Raw genomic sequence first — 22,525 nt, 5'->3', positions numbered from 1 at the left:
CAATCGATGATTTCTAGCTGACATTGGGTGTACGGGCATTTTACTGCAGTAGAGTTACAAGATATTTTGAACGATAGTGTCCCAGGCTGCTGGCCTGGAGTAGGTTTAAAGTAGTGAGGTAGTGGTGAGGTTTTAATGGGTGCAGGGTTAGTTGGTAGGGTAATTGTTTCACAAAGTGTATTGAATACATACTACAGAATAGTAGGCGGATACACAGCCAATACAGTAGGTGGCGGCCTACACCTATTACATTTGTTTGCCACAATACCAAACAAGAAGTCGCTTTGACAACGATTGCTTCTGCCTTAACCCATTCTTCAGACAGACATTACTAGTTGTGCAGAGTGATGTTTATATACACGCTAGCTAGGTAGCTGGTGTGCGACCGAAGGAAATCACGCATGTTTTTAAAGGTTTGAGTAACATATGAATTATGTTTGGTATTAATACATACTCCAGAGTAAAACAATGTCTAGTTCTTCAGCATTACGCGAGCAGTTGTATGGCTTTCAAGAAACGGACCAGCGGCAGTGTCGAACTTGATCCTCAGCATCGAGTCCATCATTTGAACCGCGAGCGCCGTTCCGTCTCATCAGTTTGTCATGACAGAAGAGATTTTCACACTTCTTCCAAGTGTGCTGGTAAAAACCTGCTGAGGAAGTTTGTCAACAAAACAAAGTAAGAGAACGTTATGGTTTGACGTTTTGGTAGCAAGCCCTGAGTTGTCGGATTTGATTCATCATGTCTTGCTAGCCTGTTTAGTCTGAGCCGTCATGTCGAATCCTTGTCACGCCAAGCATGTTTGGCTTGACAATAACAAGTTGTTAGCATGAGCACAAACGGATCAGGTACCAGGCTCCTCTTCTGCTATGACTTGAGTAACGTTTTCTTCATTGCATGTCTTCAACAGGAAGAAGCTCTGGTATGAAACACCGCCCCAGGTTGGTACACTGTCTCGCGTCATGATTTACATTGTAATTATGCTTATTCTCAGCCTGGTCCCTGATCTGTTTCCATTGGCATAACAATTCCATAGGAGTTGTCAAGACAGTAGAAACAGACTGGCACTCAGGCTTGCTGTATCTGGTTTCACATTTGAATCTTTGTGTAATTCTGACAGGGGCCACCGTCCAGTCAGCTCAGTGCTCTGAAGCCACCTAAGAAACGAAGCCAAGAGGACAACATGCGCACCCGAGTCCTCAACTCCATCCTGTACAAGGCCATCACTGATCTACTGAGCTCCCCCGAAGTCAACAATGAGGTCTACAACTACAGTGTGGACATCTCAAGGGTAGGAATAACCTAGCCTGAGTGTCGGTGTGTTTGTGCAATCACGCCAACTCCCTGTCACTCATTGTCATGTTTGGCTGGACAATGACAGCATTGAGCACTTGCCGATCTGGGACTAGGCTAGGAAGTACTTCAGCTTGGACTGAAATATTCAATGACATTTTGGTAATGCAAGGTAGCTTCATAAAATTGGTGCTAGTATTGTGTACATTCTATCCCTCTCAGCACTGCATGGACGGCGCCAAAATGCAAAGTCCTTCCGTTTGAGTTTTTATAATATTGCGTGTGTGTCACATCAGGTGTCCCTGCCTGTAGACTTCTCTAGTTGCCGGGTCTATTGGAAAACCAGTGGTGTGTCAGAGAGGGATGACCAGATTCAGCAAGCACTGGACAAGAGCAGCCCTCGTATAAGGTAAGCACTCTCTCAGGAAAATAGCAGTATTCTTCTCTTTCTGTGGTGATTGTTTCTAGCCTGGTTCCAGATCTATGTGTTCTTGCCAACGGTCCATGTCAAGGAGTTGGCAGGATAGCACACGGAGACTGACACTCGGGCTAGGTTGTTTCAGGATGATGTTAGAGAGAACCCCTGTGCTGTTCTGTTGTTAACAGGTACCTCATTATGGCTCATCAAACCCTTGGTGGTGTCCCTCCTTTGGTTTTCATAAAGGATAAACAGTACGCAGCCATGTCTGAGGTAATTGGCATTTCATATTCATTAGAACACAAACAATATTCAACATTTTATGACAGACTGTGCTGATGGACTTTGTGCTTGTGGACTGTGCTGTTAGGTTGAAAACCTACTCAAGATGGCTGACTTTGGTCCTGAAGATGATCTGGGGTGAGAAAGTCTGATGACTGGCGCTCAAATAGTAAATACAGTCAAGTGAATTTTTGAAGTTGACATAATACATCTAATTTCTTCCAGAGAACAACTACATGTAGTGGAATCAGGACAGCCCACCACATCTAAAAAACCTGTGCTGTTCGGGGTTGACCACGACGCTCTCAACAAACAGATCCTGGACTACAAACTGAGGGTCAAAGACACTACCTCAAACACCCTGGCACCAGAGCTCACAATGCAGCAGCTGGAGGTGCTGGCAGAGTACAGGAAGCAGAAGATAATGGAGAAGAAGAAGAAGTCTAAACGGCCCGTTGATGATGACATCACCCCTAAGGAGTACCTTCTGTCCAGGCACAGCCAGGGTCAGGAGAGGGAGGAGGAGGAGGACGGCCGGGCATTCAGCCAGGAAGACGACCAGGTCCGAGAACTCATGGCTGAGGAGAGCAGGAAGTCCTAGATCCTTAGTTGAAAAGGTGGAATGTCAGTGACGAAACATCACAACTTGTAATCCCGGTTATCATCTCCATCAGACTTTCCTATTCGGAAGTCCAACTTGGGAGAGTCGGTTTGTTTCGCCTTCTGAACCTTGTATTTCTCACTTCCGAGGAGCATTGGAAGGCAACATGAATGACCAGTGTTCTGGAGATCCTTACATGTGTGTTTTGGTAGTTTTACACCAGAGATCAGACATGGGTGAATTGTTCATGTCAATAAACACTTTCAAGGTATTGAGTTTGTCATGATACATTTAATACCATTCCAATAGGTGTAGAAATATTAGTCAACAGGATTGGGGAGGGGGGGGGAGTGTGTATAGAAAAACATGATCACCAATCTAGTCCTCCTATAAAGAATCCAGTCCTGTAAATGATCTGTTGTAAACATTAAAGGCACATCATGCAAAAACTGCAACTATGTTGTAAGTTAAGTAAAAGGCTCTTGATATTGTAAAAGGTCATTTCCCATTAAGACGTCCTCTGTAGCGTTTGCCTTGAATGTGATCTCTGTGACCGCGGTAACAAAGGCTCATTGTCCACAGTGTTACAGATTGAATCCCACCATGAATATTTGAATTATCCCCTTACTAAATGACTTATACACTTGTATAAAAAGTACATTAGAAAAGCCTTTTGATGTATTAAGTTGAATTAACGTAAGGATATGCTAATCACAGAGAAAAGGCATAAGCGATGAAATGATACATTTCAAGCCACTGTGTTATTCCAATCAAAGCCATTGGAGATTGGTTGTGGGTTTCATAGAGCAAGCCAGGGTGGAGTTCAATAGGGCACACTGTAGAAAAATGTCTAGCAACGGAACAATGCAAATCTGTGTTCTAATTGGACAAGTTCAGGTAATGTCTCCCCGTGTTAAAAATGTCTTCCACCTACTGAATGACCCGGGATGAAACTGTTGACTGCTCCTCCATGCCTGCACCAACGCTCTGTCCTGCTCAGATCGATTCCACAGTATGCTCCTCGGTCTGCACAGCCTCTTGGACATAGACGATGAACTGGGAGGCGTCCTCTCCCTGAGTGTACACGGTGACCGTCTCCATGCCCTCCACATCATCAGACGACACCACCAGATGGTGCTCCTCACCCAGCCCCATGGAGGCGGCCTGCTGGAAGGGGTCCTGGATCATCACAGTGTGGCTCCCCTGCTCCTCCTCCTCAGCCACCTGGAAGATGTTGGAAAGAGGATTGGAGTGGTATGTCCTAAATGGCAACATATTCCCTATTGACAAGGGCCCAAGCACCATATTCCCTTTTATATAGTGCACTAAGTTTGACCAGAGGGCCCTGGTCAAAAGTAGTGCACTATTGGCACCCTATTCCCTTTATAGTGCACTACTTTTGACACTGCTCTTACCTGCTCCACCACGGTCACTCTGCCAGGGACCATGGCCACCATGGAGGCTGCTGTGGCATCATTAGACTCTGCCCCCAGCTCAATGATCTGCTGCAGGATGTTAACCGCGGTGGGATCCAGCCCTTCTGTGGTGGTCGCCACCACCCCTAAGCAGAGCATTCCAATACATTAAACACAGTGAGGGAAACCAAGGATATGTCACTCTGTTGCATGTGGCTTGACAAGGAGCCAAATGGCGTTGGCAAGAGTACAAACAGATCTGGGATCAGGCTAACTTGTCCTAACCGTTCTCTGTGAACCTGAGATCCTGGAGGGCCGACACGGCAGCTTCGGTCCCCTGAGGGTCCTCTGTCTCAGTGATGTGGAGGTACTGGGTAAGGGGCTCCTCCACCGACTGCTCCACCACCTCAGAACACACACAACACGGTGTCTAGACATAGAAAAACATCTTAATATTGACCATATATATAGGAGTATGAAACCTTACCTCCCATTGGTTGAGACCAAGCACATCACTCTGAATCACTTTGAGGCCATGCTTGTTCTTCAGGTGTCTGTTCATCTCCCACTTGGTACCGTACACATAGTCACACACAGGACACTTCACTCCACCTAGAGATATAGGACAGTCACACACAGGACACTTCACTCCACCTAGAGATATAGGACATAGTCACACACAGGACACTTCACTCTACCTAGAGATACAGGACATAGTCACACACAGGACACTTCACTCCACCTAGAGATATAGGACAGTCACACACAGGACACTTCACTCCACCTAGAGATACAGGACACTTCACTCCATCTAGAGATACAGGACAGTCACACACAGGACACTTCACTCTACCTAGAGATACAGGACACTTCACTCCACCTAGAGATATAGGAGTCACACACAGGACACTTCACTCCACCTAGAGATATAGGACAGTCACACACAGGACACTTCACTCCACCTAGAGATACAGGACACTTCACTCCACCTAGAGATATAGGACAGTCACACACAGGACACTTCACTCCACCTAGAGATACAGGACAGTCTCACACGGGACACTTCACTCTACCTAGAGATACAGGACACTTTAAAGACTGATTCCAGGTCCTCTGTTCTACGGAGTAAAGACTGATTCCAGGTCCTCTGTTTTACTGAATAAAGACTGATTCCAGGTCCTCTGTTTTACTGAGTAAAGACTGATTCCAGGTCCTCTGTTCTACTGAGTAAAGACTGATTCCAGGTCCTCTGTTCTACGGAGTAAAGACTGATTCCAGGTCCTCTGTTTTACTGAATAAAGACTGATTCCAGGTCCTCTGTTTTACTGAGTAAAGACTGATTCCAGGTCCTCTGTTCTACTGAGTAAAGACTGATTCCAGGTCCTCTGATTCACTGAGTAAAGACTGATTCCAGGTCCTCTGTTTTACTGAGTAAAGACTGATTCCAGGTCCTCTGTTTTACTGAGTAAAGACTGATTCCAGGTCCTCTGTTCTACTGAGTAAAGACTGATTCCAGGTCCTCTGTTCTACTGAGTAAAGACTGATTCCAGGTCCTCTGTTCTACTGAGTAAAGACTGATTCCAGGTCCTCTGTTCTACTGAGTAAAGACTGATTCCGTGTCCTCTGTTTTACTGAGTAAAGACTGATTCCAGGTCCTCTGTTTTACTGAGTAAAGACTGATTCCAGGTTCTCTGTTCTACTGAGTAAAGACTGATTCCAGGTCCTCTGTTCTACGGAGTAAAGACTGATTCCAGGTCCTCTGTTTTACTGAGTAAAGACTGATTCCAGGTCCTCTGTTCTACTGAGTAAAGACTGATTCCAGGTCCTCTGTTCTACTGAGTAAAGACTGATTCCAGGTCCTCTGTTCTACTGAGTAAAGACTGATTCACTGAGTAAAGACTGATTCCAGGTCCTCTGTTCTACTGAGTAAAGACTGATTCCGTGTCCTCTGTTTTACTGAGTAAAGACTGATTCCAGGTCCTCTGTTCTACTGAGTAAAGACTGATTCCAGGTCCTCTGTTCTACTGAGTAAAGACTGATTCACTGAGTAAAGACTGATTCCAGGTCCTCTGTTCTACTGAGTAAAGACTGATTCCAGGTCCTCTGTTTTACTGAGTAAAGACTGATTCCAGGTCCTCTGTTCTACTGAGTAAAGACTGATTCCAGGTCCTCTGTTCTACTGAGTAAAGACTGATTCCAGGTCCTCTGTTCTACTGAGTAAAGACTGATTCCAGGTCCTCTGTTCTACGGAGTAAAGACTGATTCACTGAGTAAAGACTGATTCCAGGTCCTCTGTTCTACTGAGTAAAGACTGATTCCGTGTCCTCTGTTTTACTGAGTAAAGACTGATTCCAGGTCCTCTGTTTTACTGAGTAAAGACTGATTCCAGGTCCTCTGTTCTACGGAGTAAAGACTGATTCACTGAGTAAAGACTGATTCCAGGTCCTCTGTTCTACTGAGTAAAGACTGATTCCGTGTCCTCTGTTTTACTGAGTAAAGACTGATTCCAGGTCCTCTGTTTTACTGAGTAAAGACTGATTCCAGGTCCTCTGTTTTATTGAGTAAAGACTGATTCCAGGTCCTCTGTTTTACTGAGTAAAGACTGATTCCAGGTCCTCTGTTTTACTGAGTAAAGACTGATTCCAGGTCCTCTGTTCTACTGAGTAAAGACTGATTCCAGGTCCTCTGTTCTACTGAGTAAAGACTGATTCCAGGTCCTCTGTTCTACTGAGTAAAGACTGATTCACTGAGTAAAGACTGATTCCAGGTCCTCTGTTCTACTGAGTAAAGACTGATTCCAGGTCCTCTGTTTTACTGAGTAAAGACTGATTCCAGGTCCTCTGTTCTACTGAGTAAAGACTGATTCCAGGTCCTCTGTTCTACTGAGTAAAGACTGATTCCAGGTCCTCTGTTCTACTGAGTAAAGACTGATTCCAGGTCCTCTGTTCTACTGAGTAAAGACTGATTCACTGATTAAAGACTGATTCCAGGTCCTCTGTTCTACTGAGTAAAGACTGATTCCGTGTCCTCTGTTTTACTGAGTAAAGACTGATTCCAGGTCCTCTGTTTTACTGAGTAAAGACTGATTCCAGGTCCTCTGTTTTATTGAGTAAAGACTGATTCCAGGTCCTCTGTTTTACTGAGTAAAGACTGATTCCAGGTCCTCTGTTTTACTGAGTAAAGACTGATTCCAGGTCCTCTGTTCTACTGAGTAAAGACTGATTCCAGGTCCTCTGTTCTACTGAGTAAAGACTGATTCCAGGTCCTCTGTTCTACTGAGTAAAGACTGATTCACTGAGTAAAGACTGATTCCAGGTCCTCTGTTCTACTGAGTAAAGACTGATTCCAGGTCCTCTGTTTTACTGAGTAAAGACTGATTCCAGGTCCTCTGTTCTACTGAGTAAAGACTGATTCCAGGTCCTCTGTTCTACTGAGTAAAGACTGATTCCAGGTCCTCTGTTCTACTGAGTAAAGACTGATTCCAGGTCCTCTGTTCTACTGAGTAAAGACTGATTCACTGATTAAAGACTGATTCCAGGTCCTCTGTTCTACTGAGTAAAGACTGATTCCGTGTCCTCTGTTTTACTGAGTAAAGACTGATTCCAGGTTTTATTTTGGAGATGGGTCTACTGGAACTGACATGACTGATTTTTAAAATTTAACTAGGCAAGTCAGTTAAGAACAAATTCTTATTTACAATGACGGCCTAGCAAAAGGCAAAATACCTCCTGCAGGGACGGCGGCTGGGATTGAAAAATAATAATAATAATAATATATAGGACAAAACACAACAACATAGCAAGGCAGCAACACATGACCAAACAGCATGGTAGCAACACAAAACAGGGTACAAACATTATTGGGCACAGACAACAGCACAATGGGCAAGAAGGTAGAGACAACAATACTTGTTTTTCCCTATTAAACTTAGTTGAATACATTGACTAAGTCTTTCTGGATAAGAGCGTCTGCTAAGTGTGTCTCTGTTGAGCCACTCACCTTGCTGCTCCACAGTCTCAGAGGTGGCTGGCCCAGGCCCTGCGTTACAGTACTCCTGGTTGGGGTGCTTCTTGCTGTAATGTCTCTTCAGGGGACCTGCTATGTTACAGGAGTAGTGACAGTGGCCGCAGCGGTAGGGCTGTGGAAAACACATTTCAATAGGCTTCAATAATGAAGACTAGAAAGGGTCCTTTTTTCCCTGAGGGAACATTGTGCTGCTCCCTTAAGCTGCCCAAATGTATTTCATGGTAGTGGAAGTTGAACCTGTTAGAGGCTGGTGTTGATACATTGATGCTAGTGACTGTATTATAAAAGCTTTATATAGAGAGACGGCCCTCTTCTGACTACCTTGAAAGAGGCGTGCTGCTCCATGTGTCGTACCAGTAGAGGTTTCTGTGCAGCGCTGTAATCACACTCTGTACATTGGAACTGCTTGCCTACAGTATGGAGGGACAGAGACAGGATGACAATACTCATCAGCTCTGTAATCACACTCTGTACATACCTAACCCTACAGTATGGAGGGACATACCTAACCCTACAGTATGGAGGAACATACCTAACCCTACAGTATGGAGGGACATACCTAACCCTACAGTATGGAGGGACATACCTAACCCTACAGTATGGAGGGACATACCTAACCCTACAGTATGGAGGGACAGAGACAGGATGACAATACTCATCAGCTCTGTAATCACACTCTGTACATACCTAACACTACAGTATGGAGGGACATACCTAACCCTACAGTATGGAGGGACATACCTAACCCTACAGTATGGTGGGACATACCTAACCCTACAGTATGGAGGGACATACCTAACCCTACAGTATGGAGGGACATACCTAACCCTACAGTATGGAGGGACAGAGACAGACTCACCTGCTGGTTAGTACAGTCAGAGGTAAAATACTTAAATATTAACTGCCCAACTAGATCCCAAATGGCTCCCTATTCCATATATAGTGCACTACTATTGACCAGAGCCCCATATAGTGCACTACTTTTAACCAGGAACTCTGACCAGAGCCCTATATAGAGCCCTATATAGTGCACTACTATTGACCAGAGCCCTATATAGAGCCCTATATAGTGCACTACTATTGACCAGAGTCCTATATAGTGCACTACTATTGACCAGAGCCCTATATAGTGCACTACTATTGACCAGAGCCCTACATAGAGCCCTATATAGTGCACTACTATTGACCAGAGCCCTATATAGTGCACTACTTTTGACCAGGAACTCTGACCAGGTGTAAAGTAGTGCACTATATAGGGAATAGCGTACCATTTGGGACTCATCCTAGATCTCAAAGCGTTTGTGGGTTCTCTCTCACCGTCCTCTGTGTGCATCAGCTTGTGGCTCTTCAGAGTGACCTTGGACTTGAACTTCTTGCCACACATGTCACACAGGTGTGTCTTCTCCGTGGTGTGTCTGCTCATGTGGGCCTTCAGGTTGCTCTTACTGCGGCTGGCGTAGTCACACAGGGAACACTTGAAGGGCTTCACTCCTAACAGGGAAGAGACACAGTGGCTTTTACATTTTGGTCATTTAGCAGACACTCTAATCCAGACATATTTACAGACAGTAGTTAATTAGCAGACTCTAATCCAGAGGGATTTACAGTCAGTAGTTAATTAGCAGACACTCTAATCCAGAGGGATTTACAGTCAGTAGTTAATTAGCAGAGACTCTAATCCAGAGTGATTTACAGTCAGTAGTTATTTAGCAGACACTCTAATCCAGAGTGATTTACAGTCAGTAGTTATTTAGCAGAGACTCTAATCCAGAGTGATTTACAGTCAGTAGTTATTTAGCAGACTCTAATCCAGAGTGATTTACAGTCAGTAGTTATTTAGCAGAGACTCTAATCCAGAGTGATTTACAGTCAGTAGTTATTTAGCAGACACTCTAATCCAGAGTGATTTACAGTCAGTAGTTATTTAGCAGAGACTCTAATCCAGAGTGATTTACAGTCAGTAGTTATTTAGCAGAGACTCTAATCCAGAGTGATTTACAGTCAGTAGTTATTTAGCAGAGACTCTAATCCAGAGTGATTTACAGTCAGTAGTTATTTAGCAGACACTCTAATCCAGAGGGATTTACAGTCAGTAGTTATTTACCATACACTCTAATCCAGAGGGATTTACAGTCAGTAGTTATTTATCAGACACTCTAATCCAGAGGGATTTACAGTCAGTAGTTATTTAGCAGAGACTCTAATCCAGAGTGATTTACAGTCAGTAGTTATTTAGCAGAGACTCTAATCCAGAGTGATTTACAGTCAGTAGTTATTTAGCAGAGACTCTAATCCAGAGTGATTTACAGTCAGTAGTTATTTAGCAGAGACTCTAATCCAGAGTGATTTACAGTCAGTAGTTATTTAGCAGACACTCTAATCCAGAGGGATTTACAGTCAGTAGTTATTTACCATACACTCTAATCCAGAGGGATTTACAGTCAGTAGTTATTTACCATACACTCTAATCCAGAGGGATTTACAGTCAGTAGTTATTTATCAGACACTCTAATCCAGAGGGATTTACAGTCAGTAGTTATTTAGCAGAGACTCTAATCCAGAGTGATTTACAGTCAGTAGTTATTTAGCAGAGACTCTAATCCAGAGTGATTTACAGTCAGTAGTTATTTAGCAGACACTCTAATCCAGAGTGATTTACAGTCAGTAGTTATTTAGCAGACACTCTAATCCAGAGGGATTTACAGTCAGTAGTTATTTAGCAGAGACTCTAATCCAGAGTGATTTACAGTCAGTAGTTATTTAGCAGAGACTCTAATCCAGAGTGATTTACAGTCAGTAGTTATTTAGCAGACACTCTAATCCAGAGGGATTTACAGTCAGTAGTTATTTAGCAGACACTCTAATCCAGAGTGATTTACAGTCAGTAGTTATTTAGCAGACACTCTAATCCAGAGGGATTTACAGTCAGTAGTTATTTACCAGACACTCTAATCCAGAGGGATTTACAGTCAGTAGTTATTTAGCAGAGACTCTAATCCAGAGGGATTTACAGTCAGTAGTTATTTACCAGACACTCTAATCCAGAGGGATTTACAGTCAGTAGTTATTTAGCAGACACTCTAATCCAGAGTGATTTACAGTCAGTAGTTATTTACCAGACACTCTAATCCAGAGTGATTTACAGTCAGTAGTTATTTAGCAGACACTCTAATCCAGAGTGATTTACAGTCAGTGCATTCAACTAAGGTAGGTAAAACAAGCACACATCACAGCGAAAAGACAAGCACACATCACAGCAAAAAGACAAGCACACATCACAGCGAAAAGACAAGCACACATCACAGCGAAAAGACAAGCACACATCACAGCAAAAAGACAAGCACACATCGCAGCGATAAGACAAGCACACATCACAGCGATAAAACAAGCACACATCACAGCGATAAGACAAGCACACGTCACAGCGATAAGACAAGCACACGTCACAGCGATAAGACAAGCACACGTCACAGCGATAAGACAAGCACACGTCACAGCGATAAGACAAGCACACGTCACAGCGATAAGACAAGCACACATCACAGCGATAAGACAACCACATATCACATTCGTTGCAAGCAAAACTTTCTTCTAAAAAGTTAAGTGTGGTAGTTGCTATTGCCTTTTAACATGTGTAGAAAACCACTTCGGGCCACCTCAGAGTCCAACAGTATAACTCATTATAGGGAATAGGATGTAATTTGGTACGCAGCCTAATGAGTTTGACTGTCCTACCTTGGTGAGCCCAGATGTGCTGCTGCAGATCAGCTCCGTTCCTCATGAAGTAGCTGTCACAGTAAGGACACTTAGACGCTCTCTTCCCGATCAAGCCCTTCACCTGCACCCTCACCCCAAGCGCCTCGGAGATGGTGTTCATCGGCGTATCTGCAGATAAGAGATGGTTTTACCTACATAGCCAGCGTCCTGTCCAGGGGCTGTACATGTACATTAAAGCTGCCTCAAGATTCAGAAACAGGATTAGGCTCCTGCCCTATGGGCCGTTCTGGCTCTGACGAGGCTTACTTACCTCGCTGCCTGGCTCCAATCAGGAAATGGGTATGATATTTTGGATTTAAACATCATTAACACTCTGCTGTTGTAATAGAACACCAAAGACTGGGCTTAGTTCCGGTCTCTTACCTGGATGAAAGCTCTTGATATGATGCTTAAGTTTATCTTCAGTGAACGTTTCCTCACACACAGGGCAAGCAAAGCTTTTCTTCTCCTTTAATATTGGATTAAATTGATGATGTTAAGAGTCCACAATCGTCAACAAACAGACATTTCAATGTAATAATGATCATAATTGTGACCCCTATGGGCCCTGGTCAAAAGCAGGGTTCCATTTGGGCCCCGGCCCCAGACTCACATTGTCAAAGTGTGTTTTGAGGTGGGCCTGCAGCTTGTACTTGTCAGGTGTGCAGTACTGACAGTGTTCCATGGGGCACTGGAGCAGGATGTTACTGTGTCTCTGGATCAGATGTCGCTTCAGACAGTTCTTGGTGATGGACGAATAGCTGCACTGGGTACAGTAATGTAGATGCTCTTTTGTGTGAGTACGCACATGCATGTTGTAGTGCACTTGGTACCAGAAGAGCTTTCCTAGACGGGGAACAACATAAAACATGAGGCTTAACAACAAACCAGCTGGTTTACAGATGAATTACCAACACATAGGAAATGATGAAATAGCTGAAATTACAAACCCTTGTAAAAATGCAACGTATACTGCTAGAAAATGGTTTTCTATGTCAATATATTTGTGTGATATATTCTTACCACAGTATTCACATTCCAGGTCCCCGTATACCTTTCGGATTCTGTCAAAGACAACCATGTTCAGCTGCCTTTTCTGCAACTTATCTAGAATCTGTTGGAAAGCGCTCCTCTCCTCCGTTGTGCCATCTTCTCCTTGTGGGCCAGCTGAAGCGTTTGTTTGACCTATGACCTCCCCCTGAATCAGAACCAAAGACCGGAGAGTCTCCTCAACATGACCTTGTGATGTTGATGAAGAACCCTTTTCTTCTTCTGGATGCTGCTGGTGGCCCACTGACTCCTCCTTGCCTGAAGGCCTTTCTACCAAAGTGTCTTGTTCAGCCACAATGACGTTATTCTCCCCATGAGGCTTGTCTTCCTCCATCAGTGTCTTATCAGTTCTCTCCTCACTGATTACTTCCTGGGTCGTGCCTTTGCTTGCTGTCTGGGTTTGTTCAGGACTGATTGGCTCAGTTCTGTCTTGTAGAGTCTCAGTCTCTTGTGCAGGTTGATTTAACACGCATGTCTCCTCAGGCCCCGGATCAGGGACCACCTGTTCCTCTCCCTCTCCCAGTCCTTCCTCCTGTTCCTCTCCCTCCCCCTGCTCCTCTGAGGGGTCACCAGTGAGGACCTCCTCCTCCTCCTGCTCCTCTGAAGGGTCACCAGCGAGGGCCTCCTCCTCCCCCTGCTCCTCTGAGGGGTCACCAGCGAGGGCCTCCTCCTGTTCCTCTGAGGGGTCACCAGCGAGGGCCTCCTCCTCCTCCTGTTCCTCTGAAGGGTCACCAGCGAGGGCCTCCTCATGTTCCTCTGAAGGGTCACCAGCGAGGGCCTCCTCCTGTTCCTCTGAGGGGTCACCAGCGAGGGCCTCCTCCTGTTCCTCTGAGGGGTCACCAGCGAAGGCCTCCTCCTCCTCCTGTTCCTCTGAAGGGTCACCAGCGAGGGCCTCCTCCTGTTCCTCTGAGGGGTCACCAGCGAGGGCCTCCTCCTGTTCCTCTGAAGGGTCACCAGCGAGGGCCTCCTGTTCCTCTGAAGGGTCACCAGTGAAGGCCTCCTCCTCCTCCTGCTGGGCGTTGAGTAGAGATAGCTCCTCAGCCATCCTGATCTCATCCTGTCTCAGCATCTCTCTCTTGATGTCGTCCCCCGGCTCCAGCAGACAGAAGCTGCTGTTGATGGACTCTGAGAACCCAACCGCCTCCTCTGACTCTGGGTGAGCCTCCTTCAGGTGGGCCTTCAGCCGCACGGAGCTGACAAACTTCTGCTGGCAGGCAGCACACACGTAGAGGAAGGGATGCTTACGGACATGAGCCTGGAGAGCCTGAAACTTGGTGCAGCCGTGGTCACACAGCTCGCAGCCGAACGGCCTCTCGCTACCGTGAACCATCATGTGGCGGTCGCGGTCCAGCTCGTTCTTGAACTTGCGGTCGCAGATCTGGCAGTCGTAGAGGAGCTGCCTCTTGCCTTCCCTGGTCTGTAGACTATACTCATGGTACGAGTCCTTCACCTTCATAATAATACATGTTATTAATAACTACATCAATAATATCTCATAATAAAGACAGTATAAAGGCATATGATAGATTTTTAAAGAGAGAGAGAGGTCCGTCACCTTCTTGTCCTCTAGGTCGTGGCTCTCCCTCATGTGTTTCAGCAGGTTCTTCACATCAGAGTACTTCTTTTTGCAGAAGAGACAGTGCTGCTTGATCTTGTGGTGAACTCTCTCCACGTGCACCTTGAGGTGGCCCTTGCTGAGGCACTGGAAGGAGCAGTGTTCACAGCTGAACTTCTCTCCCGTGTGCTTGCGCAAGTGAACGCTGAGGTTGGCTTTGATGGCACTGGCGTAGTCACAGTGTGGGCACTTGAAAGGTTTCTCGTTGGTGTGGGTTCGCAGATGGGCCTGCAACGAGTGGCGGAACTTGAAGACCTTGTTGCAGTATTCGCAGGTGAAGATCTTCAACTGGGTCTGTCCTATTCTGTATGAACGAGGGATGTTGCAATACACATACAGTAGAACCAAATATGTGTTGCTCTTTTTCCAAAGTAACTTTGCCAAAATTCTATTTGCGCTATAGCAAAAACATGATGTTTGTATCTACAGTAACAATGTTGAAATCTGTTGTTGACACGTCCATTAAAGTGTTACATATAGACTATGACATTTCCCAATGCTTGATAATACTGTAGACTACATTGATTCATTTCACTCAATACATCATTATGTTTATTAACACCACAATACAGTCTGGGTACTTCATCTTCAACTGCTGTGTGGTGAACAACCCAAACGTCTGTACCTGTTTGACTTTAATGGCACTTCATAAGCAGCTTGTTGTATGGAATATTCCTGAAATCCTCTCTTCTGTCCTGCCTCCTGAGGGTCTGTGTCTGCTGGAGCAACCGGCTCTGCCGGGGTGGCCTCGATCGGCACTATCCTCGTCGCACCTAAATAAACAAATACACAGACAGATAAAAGTTTATACAGCCTAGGTACAAAGACAAAGTCATCGGGAATACATAGACTATAAACTTTCTTGATTTTTCATACATAAAACTCTGAAAATGTACCAACAGCAACATTGTGAATCTATACTTTTCTGGATAAAATCTGAAGATCCTCTGGTTGATCCATGTGCATCCCCAATGGCACCCTATTCCCTACAGCCTATTCCCTACAGCCTATTCCCTATGGGCCCTGGTCAAAAGTATAACACCATGTAGGTAGTAGGGTGCCATTTGGGGCGCATCCATAATACAGTTGTAGCTTACCAGGAAGTGCCTCATGTGCGGTCAGAACCTCACGGATGATAATGTAGTTGTAACTTACCAGGAAGTGCCTCATGTGCGGTCAGAACCTCACGGATGATAATGTAGTTGTAACTTACCAGGAAGTGCCTCACGAGTGGTCAGAACCACACTGATGATAATGTAGTTGTAACTTACCAGGAAGTGCCTCATGAGCGGTCAGAACCACACTGATAATGTGCCTCATGAGCGGTCAGAACCACACGGATGATAATGTAGTTGTACCTTACCAGGAAGTGCCTCATGAGTGGTCAGAACCACACTGATGATAATGTAGTTGTAACTTACCAGGAAGTGCCTCATGAGCGGTCAGAACCACACTGATGATGGGGTTCTTGGGGCCTCCTGCTGGTTCCTGCTCCTTCACAAGAGAAACCCTCTCAGAGCGGAGTGGCCGTGGCCTCTTTGAGCTTCTCTCCCTATCCTCCTCTTTGCCTTCTGCTGCGCCAGGTTGAGCCTCAAACTCTTTGTCTGTGGGGAGAGATCATGAAAACAAAGCATCAATCAATAAAACAGAGCAGATAGACGTTTAGATGATAAACATATATAGACATTTAGATGGTATAGATATAGCCGGTAGATATAGACATTTAGATGGTGAATATATTGATATAGACATTTAGGTGGTATAGATATAGACATTTAGATGATGAATATATTGTAATAGACATTTAGATGGTGAACATATTGACATAGACATTTAGATGGTATAGATATAGACATTTAGATGGTGAACATATAGATATAGACATTTAGATGGTGAATATATTGATATAGACATTTAGGTGGTATAGATATAGACATTTAGATGATGAATATATTGTAATAGACATTTAGATGGTGAACATATTGACATAGACATTTAGATGGTATAGATATAGACATTTAGATGGTGAACATATAGATATAGACATTTAGATGGTGAACATATAGATATAGACATTTAGATGGTGAACATATTGATATAGACATTTAGATGGTATAGATATAGACATTTAGATGGTGAACATATTGATATAGACATTTAGATGGTATAGATATAGACATTTAGATGGTGAACATATAGATATAGACATTTAGATGGTGAACATATAGATATAGACATTTAGATGGTGAACATATAGATATAGACATTTAGATGGTGAACATATTGATATAGACATTTAGATGGTATAGATATAGACATTTAGATGGTGAACATATAGATATAGACATTTAGATGGTGAACATATAGATATAGACATTTAGATGGTGAACATATTGATATAGACATTTAGATGGTATAGATATAGACATTTAGATGGTATAGATATAGACATTTAGATGGTATTGATATAGACATTTAGATGGTGAACATATAGATATAGACATTTAGATGGTGAACATATTGATATAGACATTTAGATGGTATAGATATAGACATTTAGATGGTATAGATATAGACATTTAGATGGTATTGATATAGACATTTAGATGGTGAACATATAGATATAGACATTTAGATGGTGAACATATAGATATAGACATTTAGATGGTGAACATATTGATATAGACATTTAGATGGTATAGATATAGACATTTAGATGGTATAGATATAGACATTTAGATGGTATTGATATAGACATTTAGATGGTGAACATATAGATATAGACATTTAGATGGTGAACATATAGATATAGACATTTAGATGGTGAACATATAGATATAGACATTTAGATGGTGAACATATTGATATAGACATTTAGATGGTATAGATATAGACATTTAGATGGTATAGATATAGACATTTAGATGGTATTGATATAGACATTTAGATGGTGAACATATAGATATAGACATTTAGATGGTGAACATATTGATATAGACATTTAGATGGTATAGATATAGACATTTAGATGGTGAACATATAGATATAGCTCTTTCCATGACATTGATTGACCAGGTGAATCCAGGTGAAAGCTATGATCCCTTATTGATGTCACTTGCTAAATCCACTTCAATCAGAGACATGGATTTTGTATGTGTGCCATTCAGAGGGTGAATAGGCAAGACAAAATATTTAAGTGCCTTTCAATGGGGTATGTTAGTAGGTGCCAGGAGCACCAGATTGTGTCAAGAACTGCAACGCTGCTGGGTTTTTCATGCTCAACAGTTTCCTGTGTGTATCAAGAATGGTCCACCACTCAAAGGACATCCAGCCAACTTGACACAACTGTGGGAAGCATTGGAGTCGACATGGGGTAGCATCCCTGTGGAACGCTTGACGGGAAGGGCGTGTATGCAATCCATGCAATCTCCATAGATAGACATTGGCAGCCTTACTGATGAACTCAGTGACTTTCAACGTGGCACCGTCATAGGATGCCACCTTTCCAACAAGTCAGTTTGTATAATTTATGCCCTGCTTAGAGCTGCCCCTGTCAACTGTAAGTGCTTTTATTGGGAAGTGGAAACGTCTAGGAGCAACAACGGCTCAGACGCAAAGTGGTAGGCCACACATGCTCACAGAACGGGACCACCAAGTGCTGAAGCGCGTAAAAATTGTCTGTCCTCTGTTGCAACACTCACTACAGAGTTCCAAACTGCCTCTGGAAGCAACGTCAGCACACGAACTGTTCGTCGGGAGCTTCATGAAATGGGTTTCCATGGCCGAGCAGCCGCACATAAGCCTAAGATCCCCATGCACAATGCCAAGCCTCGGCTGGAGTGGTGTAAAGCTCGCCACCATTGGACTCTGGAACGGTGGAATCACGCTTCACCATCTGGCAGTCTGATGGACAAATCTGGGTTTGGTGGATGCCAGGAGAACACTACCTGCCCCAATGCATAGTGCCAACTGTAAAGTTTGGTGGAGGAGGAATAATGGTCTGGGGCTGTTTTTCATGGTTCGGGCTAGGCCCCTTAGTTCCAGAGAAGGGAAAGCTTAACGCTACAGCATACAATGACATTCTAGATGATTCTGTGCTTCCAACTTTGTGGCAACAGTTTGGTGAAGACTCTTTCCTGTTTCAGCATGACAATACCCCCATACACAGAGAGAGGTTCATACAGAAATGGTTTGTCGAGATCGTTGTGGAAGAACTTGACTGGTCTGCAAAAAGCCCTGACCTCAACCCCATCGAACACCTTTGGGATGAATTGGAACACAGACTGCGAGCCAGGCCTAATTGCCCAACCTCACTCTTGTGGCTGAATGGAAGCAAGTCCCCACAGCAATGTTCCAACAACATCTAGTAGAAAGCCTTCCCAGAAGAGTGGAGGCTGTTACACCAGCAAAAGGGGGGACCAACTCCATATTAATGCCCATGATTTTGGAATGAGATGTCTGATGAGCAGGTGTCCACATACCTTTGGCCATGTCGTGTATGGGCCCTGGTAAAAAAGTAGTGAACTATATAGGATGCCATTTGGGACGTATCCCTAGATGGACCATAAAGCACTATTCTATTCCGATCTATTCTAAACAGACATAAGACAGTTGACTTCACACATACCGTTGTCCTCCTCCTGATCCTCATCCTCTCTGAGGTCCATCAAGCAGATGTGTTTCATGATCTGTCGTCTGTTGCCGAACACACGGTTGCACTTCTTGCAGTCCAGGGCATTGTTGTCCTCTGGTTCTTCCTCGTCCACTGGCCCAGCTTCTGATTGGGCCTCTACTATCTGTTGTTTCTGCTTTTTCTGGTTGGGGCTAGTAGTCTCTGTCATGGGCCCATCAGCTACAATCTTCTTGGTTGAGCCTTTAGGACGTCCTCGTTTTCTCTTAACAGGGCTATCTGTGGGGGAAATATGATCACTGCCATCAATCACTCTATTACACACAGACAGACCTATAGGGCCGGTTTCCCAGACACAAATTAAGCCTAGTCCTGGATTAAAAAGAGCTGTCAAAATCGGATTACAATCTGCTACAAATGTTTGAAGGACTACCGAGGCACTGAGTAGCCAATTATTCAGATCGTTGAAAAACAAAGAATCCCTGGTTGCTTTGAAGAGGTGCTCACCTCGACTATTAGTATACCTGGCTGCTTTGAAGAGGTGCTCACCTCCACCATTTGTATCCCTGGCTGCTTTGAAGAGGTGCTCACCTCCACCATTTGTATCCCTGGCTGCTTTGAAGAGGTGTCTCACCTCCACCTCCACCCTTAGTATCCCTGGCTGCTTTGAAGAGGTGCTCACCTCCACCATTAGTATCCCTGGCTGCTTTGAAGAGGTGCTCACCTCCACCATTAGTATCCCTGGCTGCTTTGAAGAGGTGTCTCACCTCCACCTCCACCCTTAGTATCCCTGGCTGCTTTGAAGAGGTGCTCACCTCCACCATTAGTATCCCTGGCTGCTTTGAAGAGGTGCTCACCTCCACCATTAGTATCCCTGGCTGCTTTGAAGAGGTGCTCACCTCCACCATTAGTATCCCTGGCTGCTTTGAAGAGGTGTCTCACCTCCACCATTAGTATCCCTGGCTGCTTTGAAGAGGTGCTCACATCCACCATTAGTATCCCTGTCTGCTTTGAAGAGGTGTCTCACCTCCACCATTAGTATCCCTGGCTGCTTTGAAGAGGTGTCTCACCTCCACCTCCACCATTAGTATCCCTGGCTGCTTTGAAGAGGTGCTCACCTCCACCCTTAGTATCCCTGGCTGCTTTGAAGAGGTGTCGCACCTCCACCATTAGTATCCCTGGCTGCTTTGAAGAGGTGCTCACCTCCACCATTTGTATCCGTCTGCTTTGAAGAGGTGCTCACCTCCACCTTAGTATCCCTGGTTGCTTTGAAGAGGTTCTCACCTTAACTATTAGTATCCCTGGCTGCTTTGAAGAGGTGCTCACATCCACCATTAGTATCCCTGTCTGCTTTGAAGAGGTGTCTCACCTCCACCATTAGTATCCCTGGCTGCTTTGAAGAGGTGTCTCACCTCCACCTCCACCATTAGTATCCCTGGTTGCTTTGATGAGGTTCTCACCTCGACTATTAGTATCCTTGGCTGCTTTGAAGAGGTGCTCACCTCCACCCTTAGTATCCCTGGTTGCTTTGAAGAGGTGCTCACCTCGACTATTAGTATCCTTGGCTACTTTGAAGAGGTGCTCACCTCGACTATTAGTACCCTGTCTGCTTTGAAGAGGTGCTCATCTCCACCCTTAGTATCCCTGGCTGCTTTGAAGAGATGGTCACCTCCACCATTTGTATCCCTGTCTGCTTTGAAGAGGTGCTCACCTCCACCATTAGTATCCCTGGTTGCTTTGAGGAGGTGCTCACCTCCACCATTCTCCAGTGGACCTGTTAATGGCATGAGGGCCACAATGATGTCATCAGGGTTGAGCCCCTCTGTGTGGTGCTTCTCAGACACATGGGAGAGGAGCTGTGCTCGGTGTGGAGAGAACAGGTTGCACAGTTTACACATGAAGATGGAGGAAGTCCCACCTGTGAATTAACAGCCAGGCAGGCCAAAATTAATGTGTGTTTATGTACAAATTTGACTGTGGAAAAGGTTGACGGCCTAATAATAAGATACATTGACAGTTGAATTGACAGTTGGTAGAGCATGGTGCTTGCAACACCAGGATTGTCTCCTCGTGTGTTTAGTGTTCGTTCTGCGTGGTTCATTCTTCGGTCAGAGACTGTATATTGTTCCTCTAGCTACCTACCTTTCTTTCAGTTAAAATACTGAATTCCATCCTAGCTAGGGCCTACATGATCAAGCCAGCCTAGCAACTACAAGCTGAGAATACTGAAATGGAATGAGGTCAGTGCTGTATAGTTTATTGGTTTGCTCTGTGCACACTCTGTAGCTCTCCAGACAGGTTTAGCTACCACTGCAACAGCAAAGATGGTTGAACTCCTGACTCCTCAGCAGTATGAATAAAACTAGCTAAACGCTGGGAGAAACAGGAACAGTTTCGTGATAAATACTTTCTTTACAAACTAAATCCAATAACTTTAGGCCGGACATTTAGCTGCAATAAATGTGCTGTCAATGTTGTGGCTGGTCACGGTAATTATGTGCCCCACTTTTAGCATAGAATAAACTTCACATGAGTAATTTGACTACATCTGTTGGCTAGCTTGCTACTTTTACCTAGCTAAGAAATGTTATTTCTCGAGATAGTACTGTACGAAAAGGTAAACAATCGAATCGAGTACTTACCTGCAGTTGACGTCGCCATGTTTGTAAAATAAAACGTAATACCCTAAGAGTTACATGTAAATTTATTTATATCTACATTACTTATTGAATAAGTAATTGAAAATCGTATTTTTATTTGTTTTGAGGAAGGTTTCTGGCGAATCTGCGACAACAAATATGGCGGATAAAGTCTTCCTGTGGAGAGAAAAGCAGGCTGGTTTGGGATGTTCTCCCCCAGTGGCTGGGATGACCAGAAGGCACAGTCTACCCTTGACACATTTGTAAAAGGTTTCCACTCCATTCTTTTGAATGGGATCGTGTACAGTACTCTCCTTATTACAAAAGCCTCTGACATATCATGATTGGTTACTCACGTCAATGGTTATTAAATGTGTTCCCATAACAGTAGAAAACTGTAATTTATATAAATAATGTGATGAAATGATTAAGCTTTAAATTAATGTAGCCTACATGGATTTTGAATACAGGTGTGTGAACTGGCAAAACATTTCAATTTGTGAATGAATGTGCATTTTCTTCAGCAATCACTATCATTTTTAACCAGGTCCATAAAAACATTAGGCTAATAGTATGCTATAAACTGTGATATACATTATAAACATTCCAAGGAATAAAATAAGTCAGTCAATCAATACACATTTGAACATTCCAATGAATAAAATAATCAGTCAAGTCAATCAATCAATACACATTTGAACATGCCAAGGAATAAAATAATCAGTCAAGTCAATCAATCAATACACATTTGCAAAGTTTAATTTTTTGCAATAACAAACAGTATTGTCATTATTGATCGG

At 44.1% G+C, this 22,525-nt stretch overlaps 2 protein-coding genes across 3 annotated transcripts; one reads left to right on the top strand and one right to left on the bottom strand.

The window, feature by feature from the left end:
- The first annotated feature begins 248 nt into the window (after window positions 1-248).
- Window positions 249-2,865, top strand: LOC149984778 (putative ribosome-binding factor A, mitochondrial). Its single transcript, XM_090186662.1, has 7 exons — window positions 249-678; window positions 911-941; window positions 1,121-1,291; window positions 1,590-1,702; window positions 1,900-1,984; window positions 2,082-2,131; window positions 2,219-2,865. Exons 1-7 carry the CDS (start codon window positions 434-436, stop codon window positions 2,592-2,594), a joined length of 1,071 nt encoding a protein of 356 aa, XP_090042788.1. The 5' UTR covers window positions 249-433; the 3' UTR covers window positions 2,595-2,865.
- LOC110506279 (zinc finger protein ZFAT) lies at window positions 2,866-21,941 on the bottom strand. Of its 2 annotated transcripts, none has more exons than XM_090186584.1 (17): window positions 21,729-21,941; window positions 20,840-21,004; window positions 19,084-19,365; window positions 15,878-16,060; window positions 15,082-15,229; window positions 14,397-14,760; window positions 12,815-14,291; window positions 12,405-12,637; window positions 12,176-12,260; window positions 11,771-11,920; window positions 9,353-9,526; window positions 8,357-8,445; window positions 8,009-8,147; window positions 4,497-4,621; window positions 4,295-4,415; window positions 4,010-4,155; window positions 2,866-3,818 (listed from the first exon to the last, which is right to left on the bottom strand). In XM_090186584.1, exons 1-17 carry the CDS (start codon window positions 21,745-21,747, stop codon window positions 3,591-3,593), a joined length of 4,128 nt encoding a protein of 1,375 aa, XP_090042710.1. In that variant the 5' UTR covers window positions 21,748-21,941; the 3' UTR covers window positions 2,866-3,590. The 2 variants fall into 2 exon arrangements, with proteins under 2 accessions (XP_090042710.1, XP_090042702.1); XM_090186576.1 differs by having other exon boundaries at window positions 20,798-21,004; window positions 21,729-21,906.
- Between the last annotated feature and the right edge of the window lie 584 nt (window positions 21,942-22,525).

This window comes from Oncorhynchus mykiss, chromosome 2, assembly GCF_057628025.1.
Source record: "Oncorhynchus mykiss isolate SJ-2025 chromosome 2, ASM5762802v1, whole genome shotgun sequence".
NCBI lineage: Eukaryota > Metazoa > Chordata > Actinopteri > Salmoniformes > Salmonidae > Oncorhynchus > Oncorhynchus mykiss.
The sequence above is the reverse complement of the archived record's forward strand: the minus strand, read 5'-3'. Positions and strand labels throughout refer to the sequence as shown.